General features: G+C 38.9%; 1 protein-coding gene across 1 annotated transcript; it reads right to left on the bottom strand.

Annotated features, from left to right (window-relative positions):
- Positions 1-110: 110 nt before the first annotated feature.
- LOC141797159 (dihydropyridine-sensitive L-type skeletal muscle calcium channel subunit alpha-1-like) lies at positions 111-24,041 on the bottom strand. The gene is made up of 42 exons (XM_074678631.1): positions 23,854-24,041; positions 22,024-22,129; positions 19,815-19,954; positions 19,449-19,591; positions 19,208-19,360; positions 17,041-17,246; positions 16,860-16,963; positions 16,607-16,752; positions 16,407-16,488; positions 15,677-15,837; positions 15,353-15,578; positions 15,037-15,244; positions 13,181-13,301; positions 12,880-12,994; positions 12,502-12,604; positions 12,320-12,389; positions 12,085-12,217; positions 11,657-11,786; positions 9,826-9,885; positions 9,603-9,709; positions 9,394-9,481; positions 9,209-9,316; positions 9,085-9,137; positions 8,863-9,009; positions 8,434-8,635; positions 8,202-8,360; positions 8,009-8,119; positions 7,794-7,877; positions 7,210-7,257; positions 6,163-6,189; positions 5,876-6,001; positions 5,621-5,686; positions 4,528-4,619; positions 4,174-4,333; positions 3,840-3,967; positions 3,599-3,695; positions 2,792-2,894; positions 2,588-2,689; positions 2,361-2,491; positions 2,153-2,275; positions 239-360; positions 111-161 (listed from the first exon to the last, which is right to left on the bottom strand). Exons 1-42 carry the CDS (start codon positions 24,039-24,041, stop codon positions 152-154), a joined length of 4,989 nt encoding a protein of 1,662 aa, XP_074534732.1. The 3' UTR covers positions 111-151.
- Positions 24,042-27,416: the final 3,375 nt, after the last annotated feature.

Raw genomic sequence — 27,416 nt, 5'->3', positions numbered from 1 at the left:
AGACATAAAATATGAACAAAATAACAGTTTAACCCTTTAATGAGCAGCACATCTGAGGGTCACAGCAAACAGCAGTCATCGCTGTCTGCAGAGGTCAGAGGTCACTGCTGCAGGGGTCATCATAGCTGATCACAGATCGTCTCTCCAGACTTTAACAAAGACTGAAAAAACAGACAGAAAATCAGTATGATACACACTGTCAAAGTACACACACACACACACCAAAACACACACACACCTGTCATTTTCTCTGTTGTTGTTGTTGTGGTTCCCCTCGGTCATCTGCAGGGGGCGCTGGTTGGTGGCTTGGTTGGGGTCTTCAGAGAACAGCTCAACGTTCCCAAACAGACTGCCCTGCCGCTGTGATCCACACAGAGGCGTGTTAGTCAGGTGCGTTACATTAATATGTTATTCCAAAGGAGGTGTGTGTTTCCTGTCCTGCAGGCCCCGCCCACTCTAAACCTGATGTGAGCCGGTGTGGCCAACACACACACATGTGACGTGATGGAAGACATTTTTTAACTTGATAAAGAAAAACCAAAAACAGTTCAACAGTTGATGGCATGGCTTACATAGGCTTTATATAGTCTTATTTTCATTGCTTAAAAATAGGTTTATACATGTTAATATCCATATGTTTGTATAGGTTTATGCAGGTTTACATCCAAACATTCATTAAGGTATTTTATACAAGTTAAGGCCCATATTTTTATAAAGGTTTATACGGGTTTATGTCTATTTATTTGCTTTGGTTAAAAACCCTTTTTCTAATAAGTTTTAAATATGTTAATGTCCATATGTTTATATATACATATATGTTAATACCCATTGGTAAATAACGGTTTATCTCCATATGTGTATATAGTTTAAAATCTACATGTCTATATAGGTTTACATTCATAAGTTTGAACAGGCTGGAATTAATTGATTTAAATAGGTTTATACATGATAATAGCCATATGTTTATATAGGTTGATATAAACTAAAATCTCAAGTTGGAATAGTTCAAGGGTCTTCAACCTGCGGCTCTTTGAATCCTTTGCAGTGGCTCCTTGAAGTTTTGAAAAATTTTAAAATAAAGAATTTTTGGGCATTGATGACAAGAGACATTGACGCTAAGGAAAAATATTTCTAAATATTAAGCATTTACATTTTTTGAAATAAATATGCATCACCACTTGGAGTAAAGCTTTTGAATTTTTTGTGGTTTTTGCAATTTTTTTGAAAAAATTTTGGAAGTTTTTTTTTTTCCGTTCAAATTACTTTTCTTTTTTTCTTTTTTTTTAAAACAATATTTTCAAATTAATTAAAAGAATTACAATTTTTTTTTGAAGTTTTGCAAAGCTTTGAAATTTTTGCAAATTTCATTTTTTTTCTAAAAATTTTTTTTAAAAAAAATTAAACCCTCTTTCTCAAAAGATTGTACAATTTTTGAAATTTAAGCAAAATTTTGGAATTGTATTATTTAAGTTTTTGACAAATTAATGAATTCTCCACATATTTTTTGAAATTGCAATTTTTTTAAATGTATACATTTCTTTTTTAAATTGCATTTTTTATTCATAAATTTTTGAATTTTTTTGCACATTTATTAATTTGATTTATTTTTTAAAAAATGCACAACTTTTGAAATTTCTAGATTTTAAAAATTTTCCTGACCTATTGAAATTTCAAACATTTTGGAAATTCATAAAAATTATGACTTCACTTAAAAAAAAGTAAATTGATAAAGATAAAAAAAAAACTTAAGACATCACATGAACAATTTTAAAAACACAAAAAGTTCTTGTATAGACAATTATACACTAGATTTTTTTTTACTTACTTTAGAATTTTATACAGTTTTTTTGTCTTTAATGTGAAGACAAAGTATTTTTTGTGTCTCCCGAGTGTCTTTAGTTTAGGTGATATTAATTCATTTTGTTTTTATAGATTTATACAGGTTTATCTCCATATGTTCATACGGGTTGACTTCAAGTTTTCCCGTGTTTTTTAGACCATGTGTGTCTTTTCATAAACTAAACCTTTTCCAGTAACATTTTAAAAACACTGTGTGTGAGTTTCTTCGAACACTGCAGACAGTCAAGTCTTTGCTGTTATTAATGATGGCGGTTAGAAAGTGAAAAGAACCGTGTGTCAGTGGCGGTTTTACCCTGAAGATGGTGTCTGTAGCTTCTTCGATGGCGCGCTCCATCTCGTCCTCGGTGACCAGGTCTCCAGAGATGGTTCTGTGGAGTTCAGGAGCTGCTTCCTCCTCGATGTTCCTCAGACCTGCCTGTTTAAAGGACAGACGCTCTCCTCAGTCCTTTGTTATGACATCACAGGAACCCTAGGGGACAGGGTCACTGCGCTTTTCTCACCTGGATCTCATTGGTGGCGTTCTTCTTCGTGGGTCTGCAGCCGTAATATTCCTCCTGTCTCTTCTTCAGTTTCCTGAAATAATCCTGGATCAGGAAGGTGGCGTAAAACTTCCCCACCGTCACCTCGTCATCTGACCAATCACAGAGAGCGCAGGTGTTAACTCAGACACTCAGACATCTCACACCCACACACACACACACACACATTTCAACTGTTTGTGTCTTACCTCCAATCGGGGGGATCACCTGGTCCAGGAGTTTCATGCTGGTTCGTTTCCAGATTTTCTTAATGATTCCTCTCAGCTCCTCATTGGCCTGTTCAAAGTTACCTGAGGCAGGACAGACAATCAAACACAGAGCCAGGAGCTGATTTCCTGTGACACACACACTCTCACACACATATAAACACACACACACGCACACGTACTGACCCTCAGTCTTGATCTTTAAAGCTGTTCTGACCAAAGCGAACAGCGTGGCATTAAAGGTCACCGTCCCATCGCTGTTCAGAGGCATGTTCATGGACACCAGCCTCTGGAACACACACACACACACACACACACACACACACACACACACACACACACACACACACACACACACACACACACACACACACACACACACATTTCATGGGGTGTGACAGCAACACCGATAGCTCACTCATTCCAAAACAACAAAATCTACTTTACCCTCACAATAAAGGCTGTGAGGTGTGAAAAAAACTCCACACATGAGTAAACCTAAAATATTAAATCTAAATAAAAAGTTTTTTGACTTTCCAAATTGTACGTACAATTTTTAATAAATTTGCTTATTTTTTTGAAAAAAAAAAGATTTTTTTTTATTTTAACAATTTGCAAAGAATAACAACATTTTGAAATAAAAAAAAGTTTGCAAAAATTTCAAATAAATTTAAAAATGAAAAAGAAATATGACATTTAAGAAATTTGCAAAAAAAATTAAAAAATCAAAAATTCAAAGGATTTAAAAAAAATTGTTTGTCAAAAAACTTGCAAAAATATGTAAATAAAAAATCCCAAAACTTGAAAATTAATTTATTTGCTCACTTTTATAAAAATGTTTAAATAGAAAAAAAATTGGCACAAAATTTCAAAATATTTTTTTAATTGAATTTCTTTATCTTTTTGTATTTATTTTTTTATTTGTTTATTTTTTCTTTTTTTTTTGGTTTTATTTTATTTCATAATATTTTATTTATTTAATGTCATTTTTACCTTGCAGGCGATTCGATGGGGACAGAACTTTCCAAAACCCAGTGGAGGAGGAATCCTACGCAGGAGAGTCACCACATCCAGGTGCTTAATACGCCCCCTACAGGACAAAAAATATACTAACAGTTAACAGGCTAAATAAATCCTTCTACAACATCAAAATTTAAATCTTGGTATCTAGACCACATGTTTACACACACACACACGCACACACACACACACTAACACACACACACGATCTTACGTGGCCTCAGGATCGTATTCGGCCCAGATCTTCTTAAATTCATCCAAATGCTGCGGGCCGAGGATCGACCAATCACGAGTTAGGTAGTCAAAGTTGTCCATGATGACAGCCACGAACAGGTTTATGATCTGAGAGGTTACACACACACACACACACACACACACACACACACACACACACACACACACACACACACACACACACAGAGTTGAATTTTTTATAATTACGTTTTTAGACTCATCCTCTTTGTGTGTGTGTGTGTGTGTGTGTGTGTGTGTGTGTGTGTGTGTGTGTGTGTGTGTGTGTGTGTGTGTGTGTGTGTGTGTGTTGTTACCAGGAAAGCACACAGCATGTAGAAGCTCATGAAGTAGATGATGGCGAAATTGGACCCACAGGTGTTCTCTTCACCTGGCAGGTAATCTGACTTGGGGTCACACTTCTTCCCGTACATACTGGCCAACATGACCTCATGCCAAGCCTCACCTGTGGCACACCTGAACACACACAGAAAAACAGGAAGTTGTTTATCAAATCTTTACAATAAAAGGTTTTATGTTTAGCTGACAGTGGACCTGTAATCTGACGGCCTCAGACTGGATTAAGCTGCTGACACACACTGACTGTGCTGCATGAGCCAGAGTCAGACTGAGCCCTGTGTGGATCACTGACAGGTTACAGGTGAACTCACCTGAACAGCAGCAACACCGCCTGAGGAAACGTTTGGAAGTTGTTGTTTCTGTTGATATACGTTCCATCCACCAACGCAATCTTACCAAAGATCTGCAGAGCAAGAAAATTTTATGTTTATATTTTTTTATTATTTAATATTTTGAAATCTTAAAAATTTGCAATCTACATAAATAAATTTGCTAAACTCAAAAAATGGAAATTCAAAAAATTTGCAAAAATTGCAAAATATTCTTCATTTAAGAAGTTTGAAAAAACTCAAAAAATTAAAATTCATTAAATTTTCAAAAATTGCAAAGTATTCTACATCTGATAAATTTGGAAAAACAAAAAATTGAAATTCAAAAATTTTCAAAAATGGCAAATATGCTACAATTAATAAGTTTGCGAAAATTGAAAAAAATTGAAATACAATACATTTTCAAAATTTGCAAAATATTCTACATTTGATAAATTTGCAAAAACATAAAAATGAAATTCATGAAATCAGCAAAAATTGCAACCGATTCAACGCTTAATAAATTTGCAAAAATGTAAAAAAAAAAATGAAATACAATAAATTTGCAAAAATTGTAAAACATTCTTCATTCCATAAATTAGCAAAAACTTAAAAAATTGAGATTCAAAAAGTTGCACTTTTTTTTTTTTAAATCTTAGAAACAAAAAAATAAAATTCAAGAAAACATTAAATTTTAAAAATTTGCTAATTATATGACTTTATTTCTGAACTTGACAACTTTTTTTGATAATGTTGCCCAGCTCATAATTTTTTGTTGTTTGCCAATGTCCTGCCGCATTTCAGTCATGTATATTAATTCAATAAATTGTCAGTTAAATGAATCCATCCACACAGAATTAAAATTTGTATTTTCTTCCAGATTAGTCTTTTTGTAGATTCAGTTATCTACCAGGGCTGAATAACAGAAAGGTTCCTGTCAAGCCGAGGAATGAAACCAGGAACATCTTTACTATGAGTTGACAGTGCCCACCGTTCCACTGTGCCACTGCGGAGCATACAGGCTTAATCCAATCAAATTATGAATTAACAACAGGTTGTTATCATTAGTGAAGAAATCATCAGTTTGTGTGTTTACCTGCATTCCAACCACAGCGTATATGAAGAACAACATCAGGATGAGGAGGGCCACATAAGGAAGAGCCTGAAACACACACACGCAAAATTATTTCTACTACTACCAATAATAACAACAACAGCAACAGATAAAGATAATAATAATAATAATAATAATAATAATAACAATAATAATAATAATAATAATAATAATAATAATAATAATAATAATAATAACAATAATAATAATAACAATAAAAATAATAATAATGATAACCTGAAGGGACTTGATGAAGGTCCACAGAAGGTTCCGGATCCCCTCAGATCGGTTCAACAATTTCACCAAACGCATCACACGAAACAGCCTGAAGAACGTCACTGAAACACTCATATTCTCTGAGGACTGACCAATCAGATAACCCGTCAATTAGTAATCTATCTATCTATCTATCTATCTATCTATCTATCTATCTATCTATCTATCTATCTATCTATCTATCTATCTATCTATCTATCTATCTATGTGTGAAATTGACAGGATAAAATAAATAAATTAAAACTCACAGCTATGGCCTGCATGGGATCCACGGGCTGTTCAAAACAAGAAAGAGTTGATAACAGTTCGATATTGGTGACTATTCAGCAGGTTAATAGTCAGCAGGTGGGTAAAAGTTAGTATTTGGTGAGGGTTAGTAGATCACATAGACAACTTAGTTTGTTCAAATCAAAAATCTCAGATCACAGCTCACCCCACTTATCACTGGCGTTACCCAGGGCTCTGTCCTGGGGCCCCTCCTCTTTATTATTTACCTCCTTCCACTCGGTCACATCTTTAGGAAATTAGGAATTTGCTTTTATTGCTATGCCGATGACACCCAGCTCTACCTCCTCCAAACCTAACTCCATCCTGCCACCCTCGTCCCCACAGGAAAGATTCTGGGTGTCGTTTTTGTCAGTACCCTATTCTTCAAAGCTCAGCTCAGTAACATCACTCAGTCAGCATATTTCCACCTTTGCAACATCAACTATCTCCACAGGCCGAGGGTGTCATTACATATGTACATGTGAGGCCTTTTTTACATTATCAACGAATTTGCTAAAGTCCAATAAATAAATAAATAAATAAAAATTAAAAATAAACAAACAAACAAATAAATAAATCAGTAAAAATAAATAAATAAATAAATAAATAAATAAATAAATAAATATATATAAGTAAGTCAAAAAATAAATAAATATATAAATAAATATATATAAGTAAGTCAATAAATAAATAAATAAATAAATAAATAAATATATATAAGTAAGTCAATGAATAAATAAATATATATATAAAAAAACATGAATAAATAAATCAGTAAAAATAAAAAATAAATAAATATACTAATAAATAAATATATAAAAACAAACAAACAAATAAATATATAAATAAATGAAACCCTTGCACAGGGAAAAATTAATTTATTCCATTTTGGAATGAGACTGTAACAAAACAAAATGTTTAGTTTGTTAAGAGCTGTGAACACTTTCAGAGTGCACTGCATGCCATGCATCGTGCAACAGTCAGGTGACAGTCATGACATCACACAGGTGCAGCAGGTGGATAGTTACACTGCAGCCGTGGAGACAGTAAAGTCCTCCAGAGGAGGCCAAAGCAGCCTGTGGAGAAGACACACACAGGAAGTGATGTCAGAGACAAAGACATGAAGGTGCGCGGGTTACCAGAGTGACAGAAGGAGTGAAAGACTAATCTTTCATAGAATTCAATAAAAACTGTGCATTAACTAAATGTATTGAATAACCATAAAAGTGACACTTATTAACCCGTATCAGACAAATGATATTGAATCCTGTAAATTAAAGTCCCTGTGAAGAGTTACGATAGCGCTACATAAAGCCAGCTACTGATGTACGGTACAAACTTACAAGGTTTGCTTGTTGTTGACGGTAAACCGTAGCGCTACTTAACTGTACTGATAAATACCTTACCTTGTTGTGTTGTATCTGGTAAAAAGTTGACTTAGAGAACATTTGTTCCAAAAGAAACACAAGCCTGTCACATCTTTACGACAGTGTGCGTGAGACTGCGGGCCAGAAGGTAGCCAGTTCACGAAGGATCGGTTCATTGGTCACAGCTTCAGTCAGCAGGCGATACTTAAAACCCATAACGAGAGAAAGGAAGTCATGTGACTCACGTCAATCTCACTCAGAATGACGTCGACCACACTGCCGATGACGATGACGAAGTCAAACACGTTCCAGGGGTCTCCGAAATAGCCCTGAAACAGCAGCACAGAGTGAGGAAGAGAAGGCATTAGAAACAGGAAGTGCACTGTCTGAGATCTGTCCAATCAGAAACCAGATGTGACATGTCTTTGAAGCATCTTTATAACCTTCCATAGACACAGACCTTCGCTTTGAAGGCCATGAGCTTCAGGATCATCTCCACCGTGAAGAGGACGGTGAAGATCACGTTCAGCATGTCCGACAGGTCGCTGACGTGAGCCGATTGGTTACAGTGCTGAGGCAGGTAGACACTGATTGGTCAATCAGAAATAATCTCAAAGGAGTGTTAAGGAGTGTGTGTGTATGTGTGAGTGTACCTGCATTCCCAGACACATGGTGTTGAGCATGATGAGCAGGAACATCAGGTATTCAAAGTAACAGGAAGTGACGATGTACCACACCTGGTACTGGTACGGGTTCTTGGGGATGTAACACCTGAGGGGGCGGGCCTTCAGAGCGTACTGCACACACTGACGCTACACAGACAGCGGGGGTTACATAAAAGAGTCCTGTGTTTCTGTGTGTGTGTGTGTGTGTGTGTGTGTGTACCTGGTTCTTGTCCAGCTCACAGTTCTTGTACTCCTGCTCTCCCTGCTCCTGGAAGGTGACGATGACGAAGCCGACGAAGATGTTCATCATGAAGAAGGCGATGAGGATGAGGTAGATGATGAAGAAGATGGAGATCGCCACCCTGTTGTTGTAGACCGGACCCCGATCCTCCAGGTGGGAGTCTATGGCCTTATACAGGAGTCTGCAACAACACGTTCAACCCATCAATCAATCAATCCATTGATTTCTATTTATACCATCCCAGAAAACGTGAAATTTAAAACATCTAATCTCATCTTAACCCGCCATAAGTACAGAGCTTTGAAGCATTTAACAAGTTACAACGAAGAGGAACAACTTCCCTCTAACAGGCAGAAACCTCGGACAGAACCAGACTGGTGTTAGACAGACATCTGTGTGTGGTCTGACCTGGGCCAGCCCTCGAAGGTGGAGATGGTGAACAGAGCCAACATGCCGTTCAGGATGTTGTCAAAGTTCAGCTCCGAGTTGGTCCAGCGTCTCTGACGGAGCTCCATCTCATGCAGCGCCCCCTCCTGGTACTTGATGAACCAGCCCCTGGACACAGGAAGCAAAGAGTCAGACAGGTAAGGTTGAGGAACCGAAGGCAGGTTTGTCGTCTCTCTGTCGTACCTGCAGCTCTCCTCAGTCATCTGGTCTGGATCTGTGCACGAGTAAAACTTCCCCTGAGGGACAAACAGAGCGGGGATCAGCAGGCATCACTAATCGCTCACAGAGCTGATCATCAGATCCTTACTTTGAAAAGTTGGACTCCGATGCAGGCGAACATGAAGTCCAGCAGCATCGTCACCAGCACGATGTTCCCGATCGTCTTCACCGCCACAAACACACACTGAACCACGTGCTGCGGGAACAAACAAGACATGTTCAGTACAGCCACACACTCACACACACACATTTACCACATTTACACACACATACCTTTAGACCTTTGGCTCGATTGATGGCTCTAAGGGGCCTCAGGACTCTCAGCACCCTGAGGATCTTCACCACAGAGATCGCACTGGATCTACAGACACACACAGGACACACACACATTAAAGAAGATTAAAATCAGGATAAGGAATCAACTGTATTTGCTCTCAGTTCTGTGTGTGTGTGTGTGTGTGTGTGTGTGTGTGTGAACTGACTCCATGCCCATAGACAGCAGAGACACGCTGACCACCAGCAGGTCGAGGATGTTGAAGGAGTTTCTGCAGAAGGATCCTTTGTGGAGGATCGCTCCGTACGTGGTCATCTAAACACACACACACACACACCCACGATACACAATGATCATCAGAGGAACACCTGGACAGGTGACTTAGACACACCTCATTAAAGTTATTCGATATGGAGTTGTTTGTGTCGTACCTTTAAAACGATTTCTGCCGTGAAGACTGAGGTGAACACGATGTCTGCGTACGCCAGCACCTGGAAAGATTTACAGCTCAACGTTACGGAAAACCCCAGGTGAGTGTTATAATCCACAGAGCAGGAAACAACTTCACTTTGGCTTTAGTTTTGAGAAAACATTGTTTATAGTGATGTAAAACTGCAGTTTCGTGTTGATGACAGACCTTGATGTCTAAAGATACAGACCTGATCAAAATCTTAAGACCAGTTGAAAAATTGCTAGAATTTACATTTTGCACATTTGGATCTTAACGAGGTTTTAAGTAGAGCTACAACATGCAAAAGTAAGAAGGAGGAGTGTGACAAAAAGAGCTTTGAAAAAGTAATTTATTGAAAACAACAAGTAAACTGAAATAGGCTGTTTGTCAGCTGATCAAAAGTTTAAGACCAGTTTAGGACTCAGTAATGAGTAGCTCCACCGTTCTTGTTATTGATGCCAGTGTTTCCAGGAAGCTTTTGGGAACATTTCTCCAAGTGGTGAAGATGGCTTCATGAAGGGCATCAACTGTCTGGAACTGACGGCCATTTTTATAAACTTCCCTCGCCATCCATCCCCAAATGTTCTCAACATCTGCACGTAACCAGTCGCGTTTGACCACCCTGCTCCACCTGAAGCTCCAGTGTTCACTGAATGAAAAAGCCCAAGATCATGATGGACCCCCTCCACTGTGCCGGGTAGAAAACATCTCAGGTGAGATCTCCTCGTCATGTCAGTAACGTTAAAGCCATCTGGACCGTGAAGGTTACATTTTCTCTCATCAGGGGGTTAAACTTTTTCTACCTTTCAATGTCCCATGATGCTCCCTGGCAAAGTCTGAACGGGCAGTTTTGTGGTGTTGAAGGAGACGACGTCTTTGACTTGTTTTTGTTTTTGAAACCCTTTTCCTGCAGATGCCGTCTGATGGTTGTTGCGCTGCAGTCGGCTCCAGAAAGGGTCTTAATTTGGGTCAAGGACGGACAGCCACTTGGATCCTCCGGCTCAGCACAGGTGTAATTTTTGGGGGTCTACCACTTGACTTTTTTGTCCCATTATGCTCAGGATCTCAGATAATGTAGAATGACTGTCTTACTGCGTCCAACCTCAGCAGTAACGGCACGCTGAGAGAGGCCTCGCTGATGCAGCTCGATGATCCAACCACGTTGAAGAAGAGACAGCTTCTTAGCTTTAGCATCAGGAGGGACTGACCATGTGAATGCCTGACAGGAAGTGAACATTTGGAGCAGATTTTGGCTTTAATAGCCTGTGGTCTTAAACTTTTAATCAGCTGATAAACTACCTATTTCATATTTTTTTTCCGAATGTTTTTTGTCACACTCCTTCTTCTTGCTTTTGCATATTGTAGCTCTACTTAAAACCTCATTAAGGTCCAAATGTGCAAAATGCATAATCTATCAATTTTTCAAGTGGTCTTAAGATATTGATCAGGTATATGTGGTTTCCCAAATACCTGGCTGTGTTGGACATGGCCTAAATAAACACAAGGATAATCAGCACAGGTGTGAAATGAGACACAGGTGAAACATCGTCAAACTGGAGGGAAACACTAGGCCAGGAGGGAGGACTGAACCAAACACACAGGAAAACTATAGACAGTGACAAGATGAATCCAAAACACAGAAACACTAAGAATTAGACCCACATACGACAAGAACCAAATCAAAACTAAAAGGATCAAGAACTATGGACACAAACAGGAAACACAGAAAACAGACAAGAATAACAAAAAAGTGAAGTGTTTGAAGTGCAACTTTGCGAAAAAAAAACAGGTTTGAATGTTTGAGGTGTTACCTGGTTCCTGAAGGACATGGGGTCGATGGGGTCCTCAGCAGCCAGAGAGACCGAGGACAGCAGGATGAAGAGGAGGATGATGTTGGTGAAGGTCGTGGCGTTGATGATTTGATGGCAGAGTTTCCTGAACCTAAAAAATTTAGATGTTGATGATTAATTTTTCTCTGTTTGCAAAGTCCTTACCAGACGGGGGTAAGAAGTTCTTATCCATCCTTTCAGGATCCCCTTACAGTCAACAGGTGTCGGCACCAGTATCACCAGCCACTCTAGGAGCTCTCTTAAGACCAAAGATCAACTTTTATCTTGGAATCTGGGCATTCTAAGATTTTTCTAAGAATGATGTTGCCAAGATCTATTTTCAGTCTTAGGACGCTCTTTAAACACCTGCTCATGATACATCTGATTGATTGATTGATTGATCAACGTACTTGTTCTGAGGTCCGAAGATAAAGAAGGAGCTGGCCTCGGGCATTGGCACCGCCTCCTCCTTCAGCTGCAGGTCTGCCATTGGGCGAGGTCTGGGACTCTCTGGGATCTCAGGGTCCTCCTCCTCGTCATCACCTGGAGACACACACAGATGTCAAAAACTCTACCATAACTGAGACGATCAATCAGTCACCAGGGTCTCAGGGTGGATTCTTCAGGTGGACTGATAGTCATTACCTGGGAAGTCGGCTGGAGGGAACGGGTCCTTGATCTCGTTCACGTTGGACTCAAACTCGTCAATTTTGAGCTGAAAGACACAGTTCAACGAAGGACTCAAACATTCTGCTGAATCAGAAGGATGACGGTAGAGGGAACGTAGTGTCGATCGATGAACTGACGAAAGCTCTCTGTCGCCTCACCTTGGCTGTGGTAGGGATTCCCTCTACGCCTTTGGCTCGCTGCTCTGCCAGCTTTTTGGCCAGGTTGGCTTTCTCCTCTGAGGTTTTGTCTGGCATGTTGGCTCTAAAATCAGACCAAGGTTTTCAGAAACTCATTCTGTTCAGGCGACACACTCTACATATATCACTGATTACACGATTCATGGAAATCCTCAGTCAATTGGGTGCATCAGAGACTAAGGGTTCATCTTAGCTAGTGGACTGGCAATGTCCCAAAAAAAAGTGTTTTGATTCTGTTTGGCCAATCAGAGAAGAGCTTTTTCCTTGATCATTAAGAGGAAGATAAAGAGGAAGAGGATGAAAACAGAGCTGAAAGAAAAGAGGTGATAGCGGACTGACCTGAGAGCTTTCTTCCGTTTCTTCTCCTCAGCTTTTTCTTTCTGAGCCAATGTCAGAGACTCAGCTTCTGCCAGATTATCCACCGCGATCGCCAGAAACACGTTCAGCAGAATGACTGAACACCGGGGTCAAAGGTCAAGGTAAACCCAACATAAGCCACCGGATACACTTTTTCACAAAGGTAAACCCCCTTCACTCTTCACTGTCTCCCCCATCTCTTCGTTTATCTCCCTGATGCTCAATCCTTCTCCCTCCTTTTCATCTCTGTCCCCCCTCTTTGTCCCCCTTGGGGTGAGGATACAGTTCCCGCAGACAAACAGGATGATGAAGTAAATGCTGACGAGGATGCCGGGCATGCTGGGTCCTCCATGAGCCATGATCCCATCGTACATGACCGCGTTCCAGTCTTCACCTGTCAGGATCTATAACACACATAAAAACTTCATCATCATCATCATCATTACCATGGTGTTTACCAACTTAATCATCTTCACCATCATCTTCTTTACTATTAACACCAAAATTAGCAACATTATAACAACCACCTTTATCACCATTTTCACCATCATCATCATAATTGTCATGACTATGATCATGATCATTATCATCATCATCATAGTCATCATCACCTATTTTACCATCCTTATCATCACTAGTTTAACCATCATCATCATCATCATCATCATCACAATTATCAACAAAACCATTACAGTCGTCATAATCTCCATCACTGACATCATCACCATCATCCTTAACTTATTGGTTACCATCTTCATCATCATCAGCATCATCATCATTACCATCATAATAACCATCATGGTTACCATCCTTATCATTATCATCTTTGCCATCAGCATCATCTTCATTGTTATTATTTTATCATCATCATCATCGTCTATACCATCAAACCATCGTTAGCATCATTATCATAACCACCAACATCATTATCACCATAATCCTTGCCACCAGCAACGTCATTCTCATCGTCATCAACATCATTTTCATAATCATCATAATGGCAACCATCTTAATTACCATCACCACCACTACCACCGTCATCATCATCCTCATCAACATCATCATCATAATCATGATAACCATCTTCATCATTATAATTATCATCACCAGCACAATTATTAACATGGTCAATATCATTAGTATCATCATGGTTACTGTCCTTATTACTATCATCATCACCATTAGCATCATCATCATTGTCATTATTATTATCATCATCATCTTTATCATCACCTTCTTTACCATCATCATCATGGCTAGCATCACTATCATAACTGTCAACATCAATATTATCATAACCATTGGCATCAGCGACGTCATTCTCATCGTCATCAACATCATGGTTATCGTAATCATTGCCATAATTGCCATCAACACCATCATCATCTTTCTAACCATCAACAACATCATCAGCATCATTACATACCCACCTTTGTTGTCATTATCATCACTGCTTTTAGCATCAGCATCATTATCATAACCATCAGCATTGTCATCACCATTATCATCATCAACAACATAATCATCATGGTTATGATATTTATCATCATTATCATTATCATCATCATCATCATTGTCATCAGCATTTTCATTGTAATCATGATCATCACCATCATTTCCATCAGGATCATCATCATCATCATCATCATCATCATCATCATCATCATCATCATCATCACCACTGTCAACATCATAATCATCATGGTTATGATATTCATTATATTTGTTATCACCATCATTATTTCTATCAGCATTATCTTTTTAATCATTGTTACAACTATCATAATTATCACCACCACCACTGCCATTATCATCATCATTATCATCAACATCATCATCATCATCATCATCATCATCATCTTTATATTTATGATATTTATTCTCTTCTTCATCACCATCATCATCATTATTATAATTGTCAAGGTTACTATCTTCATCATCATCATTGCCATCAGCATGGTCATTTTCATCAACATCTCCATCATCAACATCATCATTGGCATTAGTATCATTACCATCTTTATCTTCATCATCATCATCATCATCATTTCCTGTTTCACCATTATTTTAACCAATCATCATCACATCATTTTGTACCTGGAAGACCGTGATGACGGTTTAAACAAATTGTCGTTGTACCTGGAAGACTGTGATGAGGGCCTGAGGGAAGCTGTCGAAGGTGCTGCGAGGTTTGGGCTGGTCGGGAAAGTTAAACTTTCCCCCAAACACTTGCATTCCAAGCAGGGAAAAGATGACGATGAAGAGGAAGAGGAGCAGCAGCAAGCAGGCGATGGATCTGACCGAGTTCAGGAGAGACGCCACCAGATTACTGAGGGATGTCCAGTAACTACAAAACCAACGAAACCACAGACATTAGTCAGCAACAGGAGAACAATCCACCAAACCTTGACCTCAGCCTGTGATGTTAAACCCTGTGGACCCTCAGAGGACTGACCGCGTGACCTTCAGGAGGCGCAGCAGGCGGATGCAGCGCAGCACAGAGATCCCCATCACTGACATTACCCCCATGTGAACCAGGATGAGCTCCATGATCCCTGTCGACACCACGAAGCAGTCAAAGCGGTTGAACAGAGACATGAAGTACGAGGGCAGCCCCAGAGCGTACATCTTCATCAGCATCTCCAGAGCAAACATGGACAGCAGCAGCTTGTTGGCATTATCTGAGTTCAGGAGAGGAGGAGAGATCATGATCAAACCATCCTCAAGATCTGATGACATAATGTGTATGTGAGGATTCTCGTGTGTGTGAGTGTTTTACCTTGCCAGCGAGTGAGTCTGGCGGTCTGTTGGTGGTGTTCGGTGGCGATGGCGAGTGTGTTGAAGAAAACAAGCGTGATGACCCACCAGTAGAAAAGTCGCGACTTCACATAAACTCGACATCGACGCCTCAGCCAGCGGTTCCACTTCCGAGCCAGCTTACTGAATCGGACATACAAGAAAACACAATGTGACGGGAAAATAAAAGCATAAAAATCAAAGGTTATAATAGAGAAAGTCTTGTGCTGATTTATGAAGACTGATATTTCATCTGATGTTTGATGAAGACAACCAGACAGATGCTTTGCTGTTGTCGTTCCGTTACGTAGCGCTAGGGTTTGAAACGTGACATCAATTAAACGTTGTAGTGGCCAACTATATGTAGTGCTATCGGCAGCTTGTTGCTCCAACATACCTGAAGGCTAACGTGACAACAATTAAACATTGTCAATTTGTACCGTAGTTTACAAGCCGTCTGTATTTAGCTTAGCTAGCAGCCTGGTGCTCTGAGACGTGTCTGAAATATGTAACGTTTGTTAGCCTTTAGCTCATTTCCTAGCCTTTAGCTCGTGCTCTATCCCTCTCCTGTTTCTCTTTCTTCTGCTCTTCTCTCCTTTTTCTGTCTGACAGTTCGGCTCCAGTGTCCACCATCACTACTAAATTAATCACAGAAATCATCAACAACAATAACAAAATCAAACAGTAAAAAAAAGTTCAACAGATTCACTGACTAGTAATAAATGATGAGCTGCATCGTGTCCATCTTACTGACACTTCCTGTTTCTGAGCCTCCGTTTTCTGTGTCCAGCAGACCTGAAGACAGACAGAGAGAGGAATCAGTAGGGCTATAGCTGGTATTTATTTTGTGTTGAAGCCAACCGGCTGTCAGCGTGTGTGTGTGTGTGTGTGTGTGTGTGTGTGTGTGTGTCACCCTGGCCCTCCTGGTCGTTGTCCATCACTTCAGCCTGGGTGATCCACTCCATGTAACCCTTCAGGTCTTCGTCCAGCTGCTGCGTCTCCCTCAGTTTCTGAAACTCTCCTCGAGACTTGGCCTTCTCACGCTCCTTCGTGAACTCTCTGAGGAGAATCAAACACACACACACTTATTAATTATAACACACAGACAGAAAGAGGCGAGAGGATCACAGAGAAACCAAACACTCAAAAAACTGTGGAGTTCATACCCACTGAGCACGCCCAGAACCAGGTTAAGGACGAAGAATGATCCAACCAGGATGAGTGTGGTGAAGAAAATCCAGGGCCACTCCATACCTATGGCATCGTTCACCTGTGACACACACACACACACACTGAGATCTTGATTGTACTGTGAGGACCTGTTGGCGCTGTTTGATCCAGTCTTACCCAGTACAGGACGTCGGTCCAGCCCTGCGTGGTGATGCACTGGTACACGGTCAGCATGGAGAAGCCCAGGTTATCAAAGTGTGTGATCCCGTTGTTGGGACCGGGCCAGCCCGCTCGACACTCTGTGCCGTTTATTGAACAGCGACGACCATTTCCTGCCTGAGCACACGGCGATGGTTTTTCATTCTCCACCGTGGCTATGATATCTGTTAGACATAAAACATGTAAACAAACACTTTATATCAGAAACATTAAACACTGTGTATTTAATTAAAGTGGCTCTGATATCTGTTAGAAATAAAACATACTAACAAATACTTTATATAAGAGACAATAAACACTGTGTGATTAATTAATGTGGCTATGATATATGTTAAATATAAAACATGTAAACAAACACTTTATGCAGAGACAATAAAAACAGTCCCTTTCATAACTGAGACTTTAATATCTGTTAAATATAAACAACATATAAAAATGTTAATAAACACTTTAGATAAAGGTCAGAGGAGCCAGCAAGTTTCCTGCAGGTAGCTGCTTCCTATGAGAGTAACCCAGCTGACGCTTAGCCAATGAGAACCACCTTGATATCACCAACAGAGAGCTTTCTCCAAGAACAAGGGTCTTCAACCTACAGCTCTGGCCCCTCATGTGGCCCTTTGACTCTTTTGCGGTGGCTCCTTGTAGTTTTAAAAAATATTATTGAAACAAAGAATTTTTATTTTTCTTGCAGAGGGTATTGATGATTAGAGACACTGACACATGCATTAACATTTTGTTGAACTAAATCCTCTACAAAAGACAAATCTGGAAGAAAAAACAGATTTTAATTCTGTGGGGATGAAGTCATTTAACTGACAACATGTCAGATTGATATACATTATTTATATGTGGTAAGACATTGGCAAAAAAAAAATAAATAAAAAAAGCTAATTCATCATTATAATCAATAAATGTTATAAAATTAAAATATTATTATATTTTTTTCCCAAATTTTCTGAAATCAAAAAATCTTTAAACTTTGAAAATTGTCTGTCATTTTTTGCACATTTTTTTTTACGTTTCTTTTTTTTAAATTGCAATTTAAAAAATTTTTTTTTTTTTATTAACAAATATTTTGAATGTTTTTTTCTTTTCTTTTCTTTTGCACATTTTTGGAAATTTTCTTAATGTCAAAATTTTTTGAATTGTTTCCTTTTTTAAATGTCAATTTTTAATTTTTTTGCTTAAGTTTTTTTTTATTTATTTAAGAAGCCCGTCTTTAATTACTGTACATAAAGTGTTTTTCATGTCTGTGTATTTTGTGAGTAATGCTGTTTTGTGAATGTAAGAAACTTTATACATTTGTGCTGCTGCCTATCTTGGCCAGGACACTCTTCTAAAAGAAATTTTTAATCTCAATGAGTTTTTTTTCCTGGTTTAATAAAGGTAAATAAAAAGTAAATTAAAAAAAAAGAAAAATTGGTAAATTTATTGAATTCATATAATTTATTTTTGTATTTTTTTAAGATTTGAAATATATTTGAATTTTTTTTGCAATTAATGTCATTATCAATTTTTTGAAAAATATTTTGCTAATGTTTAAAATCTAATTTGTTGGATCTGCATTTATTTTAGTACATTTTATTATTTGCCAATTTCTTAAAAAAAAATAAAAGGCATCACATGCACATTTTTATGAATTCAAAAAACTTCTTATTCAGATATTTTTTTTTCTTTTTTTTAAACTATGGACTTTATGGACTTATTGTGAAGTTTAAGTAAATTTTGTGGCTCTAGAAGGACTTTAATCAAGGTGAGCTGAGGCAGAGTGGCTGTGTGAGGGTCTGCCTGATATTCCCTGCACCGTGCCACAAAGGCCCCACATCCGTGACCATGGAGTGTGGTATGTAGCCTAATCTTCCTCTAAAAATATCTGCCCTGTTTTCTGAGGGGCTAACCTGAGAGGGCTGAGGGATAACCACGACTGTATGATTAGCTCTTACAGGGTCACAAGCCCCAGGAAACCGAGTCATGGTCTTCATCTGACTCTGGTCCCCAGCTTGGAATGTGAGGGACAGATAATCAAGGAAGAAGAGGATCATGGGACTCGTTCTTCAAAGCTTCTCTGTCTGAATTAGGCTGGAGTTGTCCAGACTGCTCCGCTGACCTTCAGGTGTGTGCTTACCTGTGCCGATGTGGTAGCAGGTCTTATGCATCTTGCACTTGAAGAGCTCCAGGCCCATGATGGAGTAAATGGTGACCATGAAGAAGACGAGGAGCGTGATGTGGAACAGCGGGAGCATGGACTTCAGGATGGAGTTCATCACCACCTGCAGGCCTGACACAGGTGAGAACAGGACATCACTGACTGCTGGTTCCTGAACTGATGACTGAACACACACTCAACCGGTCAGACGGGGACTCACTGGGGACTCCAGAGACCAGCCTGAGCGGTCTGAGGACCCTGAACGCTCTGAGGGCTTTCATATCAAAACCTCCTCCTTTCTCTCCAACCGGAGCCTCCACCCCGCTGATGTGGTTGATGGCATCCACTGCCACTGTGAACAACCTGCACACACACACAGGTACACACACATCAGGGTAAATAAATAATGTTTTGCCATTTCTACTGACTATTTTGAGGAATGAACTTCCTGTTTGGCACACGGTGAGGAAATGAACCAAAGCAACTGAGAAAAACCGTCAACAAACTACAGATCTCTGACGTACACACACTCACCATCACCATCATCGAACACTTTACATAGCACACACACTCGTGGTGAACTCACCCCACAGACACGCAGACAAAGTCCAGAATGTTCCAGCAGTTTCTTAAATAAGCGTCTGCGTGAAACAGGAAGCCATACGCTACGATCTTCAGGAAACACTCCACCGAGAAGATGATGAGGAAGATGTACTCCAGACTTTCCTGAAGAAAAACAATTAACAAACAGTTTAAAAAACACAATTTTTTCTCCTGTGTTTGTCTGGAGATCCTACATGTAACCATGGCTGAATTGTTTACATGTGAAATCAGCTGTTAGCAGCCTGTAGCATGTCAATGCTAACTGGTGTAAGGCCTGATGTTTCCCCACAAGGTGAGGAGAAGGAGGTGAGGACGACGTGCTGGTTCTCAGGTGTGAGCTAAGAAGTGACGACATGGACCTGTCCTTCCATCCATCGTTATTGGGAACGTAAGATCTATCTCCAACAAGATGGACGAGCTAGCTGTGCTAACCCAGCAACAGAGGGAATACCAGAAGGCAGAGTAGCATCATGCTATTCACAGACATGGCTAACGGAGCTAACACCAGACACCAACGTTAAGTATTTTCTATTCTTTTTGGAAATCATGGACCCTGTGTGCTCATTCTCAGCTCAGGATCCCTGATGGTCTGAGGATCAGAAGGGTCCATGGCATGAGAGGCTTAAGACTCCATGAATGCTGAACAATATCGACAGGTCTAGGAGGAACACATGCTGCCATCAGGGCTGTTTCAGGAAGACCTCAGAGGTTTCAGAGAGACCATGACAAACCACATTCTGCAGGACTACAGCAGCATGGCTCAGTAGCAGAAGAGTCCAGGTGCTGAGCTGACCTGTAGCAGCCCTGACTTCTTCTTACCCACTGAAAACATTTGAAGCATCAAAAAATGAATTTAAGACAGAGGAGACCCTGAAATGTGGAGCAGCTCTCTCTGTCATTTTCATAACTGTCTGTCTGTCTCGCGTGTGTGTCTGTCTCTCTGCCGTCCGTCTCCAGTTTCAGGATCTATTTTGAGTCAAATGACATCCAACGCGCTTTTTGTCCTTCTGTCCTTGGACTAAAAATAAGATATTTTAAGACTCTTTAATCCCAATGATATGAGATTAGCAAAGACTCATTTGTTTATTTTTAAAGAAAATTTTCAATTTTTGTTAAATCAAAAAAATAAATAAAACAATTTAGATAAGATCATAATCTAACAAACATGTCACATCTTATTTTAATGCTAACTGCTTAGAGAGGAGTAAAAATGGTTAATTGAATTTAATCCTGAGGAGGATCAGGATTAAAACAGAAAGTTAGACACAACACAAACTCTCTGAGTTAAAGGAAACATCAACGATCAGTCAATATCTAGATTACATCAGCTGATATTTAGCGGAACATCAGCTGATGTCTAGATAACTATCAGCTGATATTAATCAGGACATCATCTGATAACAAGATTAATGATGGTGGTTTAATTGATTCATCCAGGATGATATAAATGGTTAAAGATTAGTTAAATGAAGAAAATTAAACAACATATTCACAAACAAACTTTATTAAACCAGCAGAGACATTCATGTTACAAATCCACACAATGAATAAGAAGAGATTAAAAACTGAAATCAGACCAAAACACATTGAATGTAAAACAAGTTATACATGAGACATGATTGAAATATTTGAATTAGAACAAAATATTTCGGAAAATAAAAAAAAAATTACTGTTACTACTATGAAGTTTAATAATAATAATAATAATAATAATAATAATAATAATAATAATAATAATAATAATAATAATAATAATAATCAAAAAACAAAGAATTTGAATGTGTATATTAAGTATTCTTTTTTTATTAGCTTAGATTAGCTTAAAATAAGGACAAAAAAAATAAATTAATTAATATTTGTTTAGATTTGGCTCTGAATACATAAAGACTGATTGATTGAATGATTAAATAATTAAATAAATAAAATTAAACAAAAAAAAAATATGTATGACAAATCTGATAATACAGTTAATACAGACACATCAAAACAACAGGATTTAAAATAATAAGGTAATTTTAAATCATCATGCTGTGAGTGATTTGTTAGAAAAAAAACAACGATTTAACTTTTGAATTTAGAAATAGCTTAGTTAAATAAATAACACTTCTTCTTGTCTGTTTTTTAATGTATTAATTAAATTTGACATCCTTACACAAAATGTACCCTAATAATTAACAGACACATGCACAGACCAGATTGCTGTTGGTGTTGTTGCTGTCCTCTTCTGGCATGGGCAGGTAAACAGCCAGAGCGACACAGTTAGCAAAGATTGCTAATAGGATGATGATCTCAAACGGTCTGAAGAAAGGGTTATAGGAAGCTAACACAGCTAACATTAAAAAGCGAAAACAGCTAACATTGAGAAGCTAACACAGTTCACATCAAGGAGCTAAGGCAGAAAACATTAAACAACTAACAAAGCTAACATTAAGATGCTAACAGGAGTAATGCCCAGGTGAGCAGGATGTATGTTCAGTTAAATCTCGGGGTGTATGCAAACTTCTGGTTAACGTAGAGTGGCCTGTGATACCATGTTTGTTATATGATAAATAAATAAATTTCAAGAGCATAGACAGCCAACATTACAGAGCTAACATACCTTGTATCAAAAAGCTTGGACAGCTCATTTAAAGCGCTAGCAAGCTATCGATCATGAGCTAAGATGGCTAATATTCAGGAGCTAAAGATAATAAAACAGAGCTAAGACAGCTTATGTTAGGGTAACAGAGAGCTAATGTTTAAGAGCTAAGATAGCTAATTTTAAATAGCTCAGACAGCTAAAATTAAAGAGCTAAGACAGATAATATTAAAGAGCTAAGATAGCTAATTTTCATGAGCATAGACAGCCAACATTACAGAGCTAAAAGAGCTTGTATCAAAAAGCTTAAACAGCTCATTTAAAGCACTATAGAGCTATCGTTAAAGAGCTAAGACGGCTAACATTCATGAGCTAAGATGGCTTACATTTAGGAGCTAGAGATGATATTAAAGAGTTAAGACAGCTAATATTCAAGAGAAATAAGACAGCTAATGTTTAGAAGCTAAGGCAGCTAACATTACAGAGCTAAGACAGCTCAATTTAAAGAGCTAACACAGATAGTTTTAAAAAGCTAACACAGATAGCATTAAAGAGATAAAACAGCTAAAATCAAAGAGCTTAGACAGCTAACATTTAACGCTAAAACAGCTTATATTACAGAGTTAAGGCAGCTTACATTTAATGCTATGACAGCTAATTTTTAACAGCTAAGACAGCTAACAGTAAAGAGCTAACACAGATAGCATAAAAGAGATAAGACGGATAATATTAAAGAACTAAAATAGCTAGTAAAAAGGAGCTAAGACAGCTGGTATCAGAAAGCAACAACAGCTTACCTTTCAGAGCTAAGACAGCTAACAATAAAAAGCTAAGACAGCTAATTCTAGAGAGCAAAGACACCCAACATCACAGAGCTAAGAAACTACCATTAAATAGCTAAGACAGCTTATATTTAACAGTAAAACAGCTTACATTTCAGAGTAAGGATGGCTAGCATTCAAGAGCTAAGACAGCTAACATTAAAGAGCTAAGTCAGCTAATATTAAAGAGCTAGGCCAGCTAATTTAAAAGAGCTAAGAGAACTTATATTAAAAAGCTAAGACAGCTAGCATCTAAGAGCTAAGACAGCTAATATGAGAGAGCTAACACAGATAGCATCAAAGAGATAAGACAGCTAACATTAAAGAGCTACGGCAGCTAGTTAAAAAGAGCTAAGACAGCTAACATTAGAGAGCTACGGCAGCTAGCATTAAGGAGATAAATAAGCTGACTGACAGTTACATGATCTAGAACAACATGTTCTATGAAAACAATATCTATAAAAACCTGCTCTGGTGCAAGTTGATCTAGAATAAGATGATCTAGGATAAGATCATGTGTCAGGTGTTGATTGATTCCTGCTGTGACTGATGGAGGGTTTTTGATCTATAAATGTGGATCTATGTTACTCCAGAGATCCCTGAGGATCTGGAGAGCAGGATACTTCCACTCCACGATGCTGATGCAGGCCTTCCTGAACGGGTTCTTCAGCGTGAGGAAGAGGAGGGAACGGGCAGGGCGGGGGTTTCCTCCTGTGGCCATCAGCTTTTTTAACTTCTCCTTCTGCTTCCTCTTCAGAGTCTCCTCGTCCATGATGTAGGAGGTCAGCGGGGGGCTGCTGCTGTCCGCCATGGTGGGTTCAGCAGAAACTCTGAGCCACGTTCAGCCTGATGGAGCGCCCAAGGGACTGAGGAAGACTTGAACTGTGTCTTTAGGGCTGGAGGAACTGTCCTACAGGGTCTGAGTCATCTCCTTCAGTGTGTGTCTGATGGGGACCATGGCTCTGAGCTCCTGTCTGCTCCTGCGTCTGTCTCTGTCCCTCTGTTTCTGCTCTCACCCTCAGCTCTCTGAGGAATGGCAGCTGTCGTCCTGACGTGTCAGGGATTTCTTTTCTGAGCAGCTGTTTGGTGACAGAGTAAATATAGACAATGAGCCTGAGTGCAGCGAGCCAACAAAAGACCCACAGGTTGTCCTCTCAGCCTGCCCCCCATGGGGCATCAAAAACCAACACAGCCATGAGGTCATCTGACATTTAATCCTGCTCCACTGTTACTGGATGAGAATTATGACAGAAAAACAAGAAAACGTCCAGACTTTACCCTGAAAAATGTCTTTCATCTCTCTGTCTGTTGGCTCCTGGATTCAGCTGAGAGTCATTCAGATGGAGCAGAGTGAGAGGTCAGGACCAACGGTGACGCAAATCACCCATTGTAACAAAAACAGGAAGTAAGGGGGTGTTATCCTTCTAATCAGCTGTTTTCCCATATATCCAAATCTCAAAGTCGGCTGTCGTCACATCCAGGTCATACTGTATAGATTGTGTAGTTCTATAGTTTTTATATCTACACTCAAAAAAAGCAACATGAGTGTTTGTTCAATCAGCACAATTGAACATATTGCTTCAACTAGATCATTTCATGCTTAGTGTTGAACGTGGGTAAATCATATTTTTTTAGCACAATGTGCAAAAAATTTATTATTTTTTATTTTGTTCGCTTTTTTTTCTTCTACTTGATTTATTTATTTATTCATTCATTCATTCATTTATTACAAGTTATTTCTTTGGGTGTATTATTGTTGTATTGTGTATCATCGTAGCTATTTTTTGCACCATGCAGGACAGCTAAAATAGCTAATTTTAGGGAGCAAGGAAAGCTAACATTAAGCAGCTAAGACAGCTAACATTACTGAGCTAAGACAGCTAACATTCAAGAGCTAAGAAAACTAACATTAAAGAGCTAAGACAGCCAACATTCAAGGGCCAGGACAGCTAACATCACTTAGCCAAGACAGCGAACATTAAAAAGCTAAGACAGTTAACATTACTGAGCTAAGACAGCTAATATCAGAGAACTAACATGTCTTACATTAAAGAGATAAACAAATGTTGCTTGACTGTTACATGATCTACAACAATTTGTTTCATAAAAACATGATGCGTTCAAACATGCTCTACCATAAGATGATCTACAATTAGTTTAAGTTTCACGTTCATTGGTTATTTTTCTAACAGGTTTAGTAATATTAACGCAACATAAATGGTAATACACCCCAACCATTAACCCCAACCCCCTCACCCAGTGCCACCAACTTCAAATGGCAGCGTACATGAAGCAAAAGTTTTATCAGAAAAGGACGCCTAGTTTAATAAATAAATAAATAAATAAACAAATAAATAAACCGAGTATAAGAATCAAAAAAAAAAAATGACAAAAATTAAGTAATTTTTCTGACAGCTCATTGAAACTTTGAGTAAAGAAGGGACTCAGTGCATATGAGACCCCTCCACGGAGCGGACGGGCTGTCCGTGCCCTCCATACAGCCCATGTACCCAATGATTTTTACAGCGTGTCTTATGATTATAAAACAAGATCTGTTGATGGGCTTGGCTATATTTACCAATTTCCAAATGAAGAATAAAGATCACACAGCCAGTCCATGCAGTGGTGCACAGACAGCCTGTCCGTGTTGTGGTGCACAGACAGCCTGTTACCCCACAGCTCAATGTACAGCATGGGCTTATATCCACTGTGTTTCCACCTCGCTCACGGTTTCAAATGTCTTATTAATGTTGAAACACTCTTTTCAAATTAAGTTGGACTCAAACATTGCAAATTAATAGTGCTAATACTTTATGCTCATACAACAAATTACAGTTAGCTGGTTCAACAAATGTGGGTCTTGCTAAATGAAAGCAATTTGATAAAATGGAAATTTTTCCCAAAATTATGTTACGTTCACTCAACAAGTAATTTCTTTGAGTGCATTGTTGTTATTTTATCATCTAGCTGTATTTTGCACCATGCAGGACTGAGGTGTAGCCGTACACAGAAGGTGATCATCACACACCACAAAGCAGCAGTGAAACCTGCTCTGGATATCTGATCGACTGACTTACTCACCATAAGTACAATGATTTTTTGTTTGATAAACCACTGCCAGGCTTAAAACTAAACAGAGACATCTGTGTGTGTATTTGTTTAGTCAAATGTCGAGTTTCTGGGACATGAAGTAGGAAAATAAGGGTCACTGTGTTCTCAGTAAATAAAAACAGACAGCCGAGGATCAGCAGAAAACAGTTTAATAATTCACAAAGGAAAACATGTTGATTTAAAGGAGCTCAGTGATGATGGATCATGTTATTTTACTCAGTTTACATCAAACATCATGTTGATCACTGTGTTCTGGTGTGTGTGCAGAGCCTGAAATCAACATGTTGCATCAGATTATTGGCCGAGCTGGGCACATGTCTGTTAATCTGATGGTTTTTATTTATTCGTTTTAACTTTTTAAAATCTCTTTTATTTATTTTTTATTTTTTAACTTGTGTTAGATTCACTTTTCTTTTCCACAGTCATTCTGCTGTTTCCTGACTTCCCAGCAGGAGCAGACAGGGGGCAGCAGACAGTACCTGCTCTGAGGTGGGAGCTGCTGATGAACTAGTCATGAAGGACTCGGCCCTGAAAGCTCTGCTGAGACGTTTGGGGGGCAGAACGAGACAAGTTTTGATGTGTGAATTGTTTGATGTGTGTAGTGTTTGGTATTAACTGAATCCAGCTCTGGTCATCGTGTGTCATTCATCCATAACGTGGTCTGATTGGATTTAAAGCTGCTGTGATCTCAGCTCATCATGACAGGGTGTACGCAGGAGGTTCAGTCAGACCATGGTTTATGTAGCCCTCAGGTTTAGGAGAGACCACCACCTACAAAACAAGGAGAAAGAAAGTGAAACAGACTATTATCAGCTTCATGAACACAAAGGTTATTTCTAACCTCTGAGTTTCTGAGGAGCAGCTCACCTGTGGGGCAGGGTGGACCATGGTGACGGGTTGAACATGGGATGTAGGCGGAGCCTGAGCTGCCAGGGTAGTGTTTCCAGGTATAACATAGACCGGTTGCTGCTGCTGCTGCAACACACACACACACAAATAGACACACACACAGATAAAAACACAAAGCCACTCTAAACTCAGCTGTCTGCTACAGGATGAACTACCTCCGTTTGTC

This window comes from Halichoeres trimaculatus, unplaced genomic scaffold (genome assembly GCF_033239565.1).
Source record: "Halichoeres trimaculatus isolate MK-OKI-2021-1 unplaced genomic scaffold, fHalTri1.1 fHalTri1_scaffold_1, whole genome shotgun sequence".
Taxonomy (NCBI): domain Eukaryota; kingdom Metazoa; phylum Chordata; class Actinopteri; order Labriformes; family Labridae; genus Halichoeres; species Halichoeres trimaculatus.
Note: the sequence above shows the minus strand (reverse complement) of the source record. Positions and strands in the feature narration are given on the sequence as shown.